This window comes from Eupeodes corollae, chromosome 1, assembly GCF_945859685.1.
Source record: "Eupeodes corollae chromosome 1, idEupCoro1.1, whole genome shotgun sequence".
Classification (NCBI taxonomy): Eukaryota; Metazoa; Arthropoda; class Insecta; order Diptera; family Syrphidae; genus Eupeodes; species Eupeodes corollae.
The window spans coordinates 228,913,782-228,924,401 of record NC_079147.1 but is presented as its reverse complement, the minus strand read 5'-3'; the positions used below and the strand labels follow the sequence as shown (position 1 = coordinate 228,924,401).

General features: G+C 33.2%; 1 protein-coding gene across 1 annotated transcript; it reads left to right on the top strand.

Moving 5' to 3' along the window:
* The first annotated feature begins 6,978 nt into the window (after positions 1–6,978).
* On the top strand, positions 6,979–8,730 carry LOC129949083 (piggyBac transposable element-derived protein 4). The gene has a single exon (XM_056060316.1). It carries the CDS (start codon positions 6,979–6,981, stop codon positions 8,728–8,730), a length of 1,752 nt encoding a protein of 583 aa, XP_055916291.1.
* Positions 8,731–10,620: the final 1,890 nt, after the last annotated feature.

Genomic DNA, 10,620 nt, shown 5'->3' with positions numbered 1-10,620 from the left:
AACCACGGTCTGTACAGCGACACTGACCTAGTTAGCAGAATTAAAGTCCAACGGCTTAGATAGCTGGGTCATGTAGAGCGAATGGACAGGACATCAACGCTCCAGCCCGGAAGGTCTTCGAATCCAATCCCGAGGAACGGCGCAGGAGAGGAAGACAGCTAGCTAGGGACCGAGCTGGCTGGAGACGCATGTTGGATTAGGCCCAGGTCCGCCCAGATTGTAGTGCCAACTTAAGTAAGTAAGTGGTAACTGTTGCTTTTATATTGAATAAAATTGTTCAAGTGTCATTGAAGAATTTCGACTTTTGGTGACCTTTCAAATTATGAGTATCAAAAATGAAAATTTCCAGTTCCATTATTTATACGGAAATTTTTCGTTTTCAACTTTAAATTGGTAAATAATTATACTATTAGAGTTTTAGAATTTCAACTCATCTTCTTTTTCTCAAATGTTTGAAACTTTAATTCTAAATAGCAATACTCTTGGACTAAAGGAACGAAAAAAGTTAAAATCATTGACTATTGTTTACAAAAAATGCACCCCTGGTAGTGACTTCACCCGAATCTTTATTTCAATGTCCATCAGTGTAGCGGCTGACCGAAATAATTTGTTTGTATTCAATGGAAAGCTTCAAAAGACATTTGCAACTATCGATACCGAACAGTGTATGACACGTAAGGCATCCTAAAACCACCGGACCTATAAAAGATCGACAAAATGACTTTTCTTTCTTGATTTAATTTTTATCTCCGAAGATTTGTGTCGTTCTTTTGAGACATACTAAAATATAAATACAGTAAAGGACCTTGACCGAATTTTATTTTGTTGAGAATAAAGGCTATTGATTCATCATAAAATTAAATAACAACAAACAACAGTTAATAAAGAATGGTTTAAGAGATTGTGAATGATTTATTTTCTCTAGTACCGAGACATATTTTAAAAAGGCAAGACATTCTTTGCTGATCAAACAAAATTAAACTGGCTTAAAAAATCGTATGTAGTTACCTACTCTACGATATTCATCCAAATGCAAATGCTTACAAGTGGATAGGTACATCTCGTTTCGCATGCAAAACACGCTTCAATGATCTTCACTCGGTGATATGACGTGATATGACGACAGTATGAATCTGGATGATTCCATCTGACAGGGCCAATAAACGGTCGTTACATGGCATCGTTCGGTATATGGTATATGTAATATACCAAACCAACTGCGCATTTTTCGCAGAGCAAATAAAGAAAATTACCGTCATACAACAAAACTAGCAATCATCCAGTCTACCAGCAAAAAGATTGTGCCAAGATTGAATCGGAGCCGCCAACAGCCAACAGCCAACAGTACCACTTAGCGAAGGCTCCTCGTCAGGCATATCCCATATCTCTCTGGTATACTGTGTCTGTAGAGCGCAGTGACTGTCATCGCCGTCAAAATTATTATCTGTTTGCACCGCACGCCCGACAACTAGATATAAGCGTCGTAAAGTAAATGGTTGCTTTTCAGTTTTCACATTCACTATGAGAGATGCAACTCGCGAAGCTAAAAGTCGTAGCATGGTCACAGCACGCATTTCCATACCAAAATTGTTAAATATTATTAACAACTTCATCGGATCAAAAAGAGATTATCGGAGGGGGTTAGTGACGGCTTGATAGCGGTACGCTTACTTATGGATAGGCAAATGGCAAACCTCTTGGAGCGTTTATTGACTCTTTGACCTGTGTACCTATGATCACGATTCTTTAACAGAGATCAACACATTCAGATAGCACAATATTGTTTTGAATGCGGACGCGACTGAATCGGGCTTTACCTTTTTACATGTGTGGAGAGGATAACTATAATTGATCGTCACATTTTAACCTCACAATAAAATGAGTCATGAATTGTTTGTGGTTTAGTTCTATCATCGAAATTCTGGTGAATAATAATAAAGAAGCTATTAAAAAAATCAAAAGTAAAAGACACGCAACATCAAAGTGGTGGAGCCGCCAATAACTACGTCGAAGCTCAAGCTCGAATCAAATGTTCCACAATCAGTAAAATCACCGAAAAGGCTTCAATATGAGTTGCTAATAAATTTTCGCATCAGATAAGATGTGAATAAGACACGTTGGAGCAGGAGAAGCCCATCATCAATAAATCAAACGCTAAAATTAGCGTTTATATTTTTACCCGAAAATTTACTTCAGCAGTTGAAGTTTATTGTGGAACGGAGTGTCGAGAATATCTACGTACGTAGAAAAAAACTTGTTTTATTTTTTAAATATTTGTAAATATATATTCAATGAAATAATTTTATTTGGATAGGAAAAGTAGCTTAAGTTGATAGAGCTTTTAAAGTCTGTAAGGACTTCTTAAAGCAATTATGCATCACGCCTGCCTTTAGAAGAACAAAAGTATTAGAAGCTGCCATTGCTGAAAAAACTGCGACTATTCTCATGATACTTAGTTCTCATCTAAGCAACCTATTAGGAAGCCATGTTGTTTTCCAACACTATCTGTTTTCAAAAAGATTGGATATTTCTAAATTATAATGTTTCAATCTCGCCAAATAAACAAGTTTTCTTTGCATTAAAGGCCCTGCAAAATTGTATATTGCGGCTTATAACAAGTGTTATTTTTAGACGTGTGGTTTTTAATCTGGCAATACATTTTCGGAGTTGGTCTGTTTGACAGCTGTCTCTTGTTTTTAGCTTAGTTTGGTTTGCCATTTCTTAATGAACGAATAAACTCCTGATAAAAATTTCTAAATTGCTTAAATATATGTCTAAGTTGAGAAGTACGAGACGTTTCACACCTTGAAAGAGAATATTCGGGGGGTTATTAATCACATGCGGCTTTAATTGCTGCAAAAGTCAGTCCAAATTGGTTTTCCGTATAATAAAGCCAAGTGAAATAAGACCATCTTTTAAAAACTGGGCTTACTGCACTATACAAAAGTGAAATAAGGCCAGTTTTCAGGTCATATTGCACTTTGACAAAGTAATAAGACCAAACTATTTAAAAAATTAAGACCAACTTATTTGTACCGTAAGGTATTTAAGTGGGGACATGCTGCTGCCCCCTGCTTAGACAAACTATTGGATTTGGCAACCCATACTGTTGAAAGTCAAACAAACCCAATTCCGGACCAACTGTTGGAAAGTGGCTTAGGCACTTTTAAAAAAACTGAATTAAGGGTATACTTCTTGAAATTTAGCTTTATTTTACTCAGCTTTATTTCACGTCACACAAAATTGGACCTCTCAGCTGGAATTTATTCGCTAAATCATTTAAAAAAAATGGTTAACCCTTATTTCAATGCAGGATCAAAGGGGGGGGTCCTAAATTTGTAAATTTTACTTCATAAAACTTTTTTGCCAAAAGTACCATTACTGAGGACTGGACAAAGAACATAATATGAATTGGATTAAGCCCTATTCCAAAAACTTGGCAAAAATTCAACAAATGAGCCTTGAAGTTACAGTTAAGTTGAGATTTCATCTAAAGATTTGTTAGAAATTTCACGACATTCTCTAAAAAAAAGGGGTTTGCTTTTAAAAACGACTTAAATTTCGGTAACTTTAGTAATGCTTTAAATTAGTTTCATACATTTTTTTTTGAAAAAGAGCAAACATTCAGGTTTTTAATTAGAAAAATTGAAGAAGACATCATCAAAAACATATTAAGTGTTCCTTAAATTAGCCTTGAACTCCATCTTATTTTTTTGATGTTCATAAATAGTGAACATTGAAGTGATTTTAACTTTTGACATGTAGGAACTACATAACCAGTATTGCATTCGTAAAAACATCGAATCGACATTATGATGGTAGAAAAGTCGAATAAGAAGGTCCCTCGATTTCGTCCGCCTGTCTGTCCTGGGACCTACAGCCTAAACCATCTTGATATCTCAGAAATGGGTGAACATTTTTTAACATTTAAATGTAAAATGTACATTTTTAAGCACTACACATATTTTAGAGACAACATTTATAAATTAACAGAATTTTTTTTGAAGAATTTAGAAAGTTGTAGCGACCAAGACGTACATAATATTTATTTCGAAACTGATTTTGTGTTGAATAAAACTTTGAAGATCTTAACAAATTGAATAAATCTACATTTGAAAGTAAACTTGTTCTAGAGAACTGAGATTTAAACACGAATTTCAAAAATATAAATGTCCCAAAAACAGTAAAAGTGACACTTCTTAATATAAAAGCTTTGAATCTCTGGAAGTGAAAATAGATTCTGAAACTTGTTATTTCTGCCTGTTTTTTTTTTGTTTTTATTTTCGAAGATTTTATGTATGTACCTAAATGCACTTAATTTCTTAAATTCAAGAATCAAAAATGTATCTTTCTTCAATTTATAAGTTTTGTTGACTTCTTTAAGGTAAAAATATTTTCTAGCATCAGTTCCAATCTACGAGTAAGGAGACTGATAGCGATAGTGATAATAGGCTCCCGAAAATTGAGTCCAAAAAACTACGTCAAAAAAATTCAGATAATTCTTGATATCAGATTCTTTCTCAATTTCTTTGTTTTTGAAATTTTGTAGCATTAAAAGAAATGGCAACAAAAAAGTATACAATCTTTTCGAAAAAAAGCTAAATTTCGAAACAATTTCATTCAAAAACCTTCTAAACTATTGTGGCAATAAGTTATAAAAAAACAGAAGTAGATAATCTTAAAGTTTTTAAAAATTACACTTCAAACCTTTTTTTTTACTTTTTTTGCACAAATTTTGAGTTTAAAACAATTTTTTTTCAACAACTATGCATACTTTAGCTTGATTAAAAAAACTGGCTAATAGAACAGAATGTTGGCTTTAAAAAAATGAATCATACTTAATTGTTTGTATTACCGTTATTTTTTAACTAATAATAATTTTTTAAATTGCCTCTCCCGCCTAAACGGGAGGAGATAGACCGCCCCCCTTTATCTAGTAAAAAATGCTTGTTTTTAACTGTTCTACACAACTCCGTCATTAAATTTTGTCGCCTAAGTTAACGTACTCTCCCCCAAAAATGAGAGTTTTAGGTCCCAAAACCAGTTTTTGAACTAGCTCCCCCTTTTTCGAAAATTTTTCCTGGTTGTTCTTGTTGTTCTGCACATTGTTCCAAATTTTTGGACCTCTATGATCAAAACTTAAAAAGATTACGCCAAATTTAAAAAAAATTCTAGCCACCTCTCTTTCGAAATTCCAACTTTTATATTTATTTTAAATTCTAAAAAGAGTTTTATACCATTGTTCCAAAAACTAAAAGTTTTGAAATTTTTTTTCAATAATGTAAAATATGTATGTACGTCTCCCCATTTTTGTTTGAGCCTACATTTTAATAAAATGTTAATAAGCACATGTACAGCAACCAAAGTTTGGCTTATAACATATTATTTATCGATCTCGATGTGTTTTAATTTTGTAAAATTTAGTTTAGCTCCCCTTTTTCAAAAATCAAACATTCAAAAAATGTTCCAAGTGAAATCATACTTCCCCAAGATTTTTCTGTTAACATTTTGGGAGATTAAAATCTTCATTTTTGAATGAATCTTTGGCCCAATTTGATTTGAATGATCTCGGATGGAGAACAAGTTTAAGATTTTTGATTTTGGAAAAGGAGGGGCAGGGGAGTATTTTTTGTAAATTTTTCATACTAAAAATCAATTTTAAGAAACGAATCTCTAGAATAATTTAGAAGAGCCCCGGAACAATTGGGAACAAGGAATGGAAGGGACCTCCAATTTTAGGCCGAATACGAACGGCTGATTTGAGAAAGCACTTTTTCATGACAAGAATTACTTTCGAAGGATTTATCAATTCCTCGCAAGAGGCAGTACCCGCAAAAATTAATTTTTTTAAGTTAAGCTGCCACAGGCTGGGATTGAACCCAAGACCCCTTGCATGAAAGTCCAACGCACTAACCATCATGCCACGGGATTATGCATATACAAATATTTTTAAATTGTGGGATTTTTTAAGGGGGAGTTGGAGATGTTTTTTTTAATGTAGGCATAATAATTACTTAATCATCATAATAGGTTATAAGCCGAATTTTGGTTGCTGTGCATGTGCTTATTAAAGTTTTATTAAAATGTAGGTTGTAAAAAAATAGGGAAATAGGGAGAAGTATTTTGAATTTTTGAAAAAAAATCGGGGCCAATATCTTTTAAAATGTACATTTCATAACTCTAAGTTTTTGGAGCAATGGTAAAAACACTTTTTAGAATCTAAAAAAGAATATAATCGTTGGAATTTCGAAAAGACTAGATTTTTGTTCATATTTGCCCATGTGTTTCTAAATTTGGATCATACATAATTTGGAACAACGTTCAAAACAACTAAAACAACCTGGAAAATAAAAAAAAGGTTTTTCAAAAAGGGGGCTAGGTCAAAAACAATTTTTCGGATCTTAAGCCCCCATTCTCTGGTTTGCGGAGCAAATCGGGAACAGCGTGCGACAACTTTCCAAAACAGGAAAATCGAAAACAGGGGGCTAACTTCACGCACTCGACAATCAGCTGTTTAATAAAATCAATTTCATCATTCAAAAATTAAAAAAAGGAACCAAAAGAAAATAAAGTATTTTTCTTACTAACTCATTAACTTTATCTTAATACCAAAAAAAGAAAACAAAGTTAACCCTAGAACCCATACGGGGTGCGTAGGAACCCCACTTTAATTTTATATTGCCTGTATATTTTTTTGTAGTGGACAGAATTATAACGGATTGTCATGACTTTTATTTTTTTCATTGTTTCTTTATAACCCAAACCAATTTAGTTTGCTTTCTTTCTTCATTGCGTGTATATCTTGATCAGTGGGGTGTACAGGTACCCCAAATAGGTTTACGCAAGTTTTTTTTTTCAATGAAGGTTTTGTGTAAAAATTTATTTCGCGTTTTCGGTAAGTAAATGAGTGCTTTTTGTTTTAGTTTTGGAAAGTAAAATATTGAAATTTGTTAAGAAAATTGAAAAAGGTTAAGCAAAATGTCTGACATGGAAAATGAGATAAGACAACTACTTCTTGACATTGATGTTGAAGACGATGATGAGCATGTAGAATTTTCTGATGATAACATGGAAATCGATTCAGAAGAAGATGATGAAATGTCTGCCAGTGATTGTGAAGAAGAAGAGATCTCAGAAACACGGCATCACGAAGGGGTTCTGTTGGGAAAAAAAGGTTTCCGGTGGACAGTGCAACCACATTCATCCAGTGGCAGAACGGCTTCTCGAAACATTGTCCTAAAAGTTCCCGGCTGTAAGGATGCTGCAAAATTTGTGAAATCCGAGGTTGAAGCTTGGGACCTCCTTTTTGATTCCACAATATTAGAAACTATTGTTTTCAACACAAATATTGAGATTGGTGTTCAAAGACAAAATTCTGCGTCAACATCCTCCTCCACTTCTACGGCAGCTTCAACTTCAAAATACAACGGTGACACAAACATTGATGAAATTCGGGCACTTATAGGTCTACTTTATATTGCTGGAGTTCAAAAGCAATCTCGGAGAGCCATAAAATATATGTGGTCAATCAATTGTTCCCCTATTTTTCAAGCGATTATGGGACAGAACAGATTTGAGTTCCTCACTAACTGCATAAGGTTTGACGATCGAGAGACTAGAGATCGAGCAGACAAACTATCACCAATAAGACTAATATGGGAAAAATTTTGTTTTAACTCTACAAAATACTATACGCCCCATGAATACTGCACAATCGACGAACAGCTGTTAGGATTCCGAGGGAATTGTCCTTTTCGAATTTACATTCCATCTAAACCAGATAAGTATGGTATAAAAATAATAACGATGTGCGATTCACGCACTTATTACATGGTCTCGGCAATTCCCTATATTGGAAAAGAAATAAGAATTTCGAATGATCCTATACCACTCCAAATTGTTAAAAAACTAACCGAGAGTATCCATGGGACTGGTAGAAACCTAACAATGGATAATTGGTTTACATCCATACAATTGGTTGAAGAAATGCTTTCTAGACATAAACTCACTGTTGTAGGAACGCTACGCAAAAACAAGGCTGAGATTCCACCATTATTTTTGCCTAATAGGAAAAAAGAAATCCTTTCATCCCAGTTTGCGTTCAAGGATAAAATGACTTTGGTGGCGTTTACTCCAAAAAAAGGAAAAGGAGTGGTGCTTATCTCTTCATTACATAAGGGAAAGACAGTTGATCCACAATCGAAAAAACCGGAAATTATAAATTTCTATAACAGCACTAAGGGAGGTGTTGATACTTTTGATCAACTTGTGCACACTTATAGTGTAGCACGAAAAACACGGAGATGGCCGCTCAGATATTTTTTTGGCATGCTTGACCAAGCCGGTATAAACTCAATGGTGTTATATAATCTTGGGAACAACTACAAAAACAAAAAACAAAAACGAAGTATTTTTTTGCATAATCTGGGTTTCTTTTTGGCAAAACCATATATGAAAAAACGCTTAGACCAAAAAATAAGCATTCATTTGAGGACTAATATAGTTAAAATTTTCATGAATGCTTCGGGCGAAGCCCATGAAGTTATTGATAAAGACGAAGGCCAAGAACCTCCTTCGAAAAAGGCAAAACAAGGAAGATGCTTTTTGTGCCCAAGAATGAAAGACAAAAAGACAAAAACAGTCTGCAAAACATGCGATAGACACATTTGCGCTGAACATCGCATGGAAATATGCACCAGCTGTAAGTTTTTGGCTAAAAAGAATGCTTAAAAATATAATGGTAATATTTTGAAACTATAACTCTTCAATGCAAATATTTATTGTAACATTTGTCTTTTTTCAGATTCTCAACAATTTTGGTGACTTACGCCTTTAAGCACCAATCATTTCTAGATTTTTGAAAGACTCCTTAAATTCGTTATACTTTTTTGGTTTTTCTTATTATTAATTTTTAACACTTAAGTTTGAATTACTAAGCCCAATTTTTTGTTATAAGTGTTTAAAAAGAATGTGTTATTAATAAAAATACAACAATTTATATCATTCGTGTTTTCTTTTTGACATAATATTACTTGAAAGTTGTGGGGTGTGGAATAACCCCAAATAGGTTAATGAAACAAAAAACAAGGTATGGGTTGTAGGGTTAACTTTCAGAGTCGATTTTCAATCTCATACCGAAATTTTGAATGATGAAAAAAAATAAGACTACAAATCGAAAAATTCTGATATAAAGACGCTTAACAAAATAGTTGCGCCTTAAAATCACAAACAGATAAATATGTTGCTATTTCACAGAAACCCATTTTGACATTGATTGCATCTAAATTATAACCAACAAAACAATATCTATGTTTTTTTGATCAGTGCTTCATTAAAATATAAACACTTTTATTAAGAAAAATATAATAAAACTTACCTGTGAAACAAAACCAGTTCTCCCGTACTTAGGGTACACAATTCAACTTAATTACACAATCAATTTTATAAATTTTAACAAATATACACAATTATTGATAAATCACTATAAGATCGATTCACTATTTTTTTTTGTAGTAATTAACTTTTTATTACTGGTTTTAGTATTCAATCACTCACAAATCAATTAAATTTCATTTATTTATTTATTTAAATTAATGTTTTCTTGTAGATTTTATGACTTAATGAAACAATAATATAAATATAAGTTCAATATGCGCAATAAGACAATAAAACTTAATAAGAGACAACAAGAATTATTCACCACCGAAAATGTCAATGAATTCACCACGAGAATCGCTACTAAACCGAACACATTGAATAATTTGCAACTGGTTCACCTCAATGCACCTCAAATATGCAGCTTTACGGAGCAAATGGTAGATTCGACTAAATAATAAAAATAAGAACCTCTCGTAAAATAGGAAATTTTATTCAAGAGGCTTTTGGTATAGTTTCTATGTCGTTGTTGTCAAAGAAATAGTCGGGGACAAGAGAAAGAGAGCATTTGCAAAGAGGTGACGTTGCACTTCTAAATATTAAAATGACAAGGAGAGACAGAGTGTGGTTAGGTTATTCACATTCGCTAAGTACGGAAAAATAAGGCCGAAGTTAAGCTGGCTAATTTCTTGAAATGCGATTAGTACGAATTGCTAGAAGAGTGGTTCGCAAAATGTGCTCCACGTGATCAAAAAGGCTGCGCGCCGGCCGCACCGACTTTGAATCGTTCTTCTATCTTAAAAACTAAAACTTGTTAACTTTCTCCAAAAATAAAGAGCATTTTTTCAAATGTATTCTATTTCGCATTTAATTTTGAAATTCTTTGTAACAGATTGTATTCTTGAAATAATAATTTGGCAAACATTCAAACGTTTTTTAATAAAATCTTTTTAAAAAATATTCTAGCTTAAACTTAACTTAATTTCGGCCTTTACACGATGTGAAAATTGTAAAAACCGTAAGGAAAGTGGTACCATATTAGTGTTTTTTAACTTCCAAAGGAATTTATTGTAATCGGTCCGATTTATCGAATTAAAAATGTTGACATTTCTAGACGTTTCGAGGTCCCTTAAATCAAAATAAAATATTTTTAGGGAGATGTCGGTGCTTGCATGTGTACGTAAGTTCGTAGAAGTTTGTTTGGTCGTCCATTGCTCAAGAACCAGTATAGACATCGACTTTAAA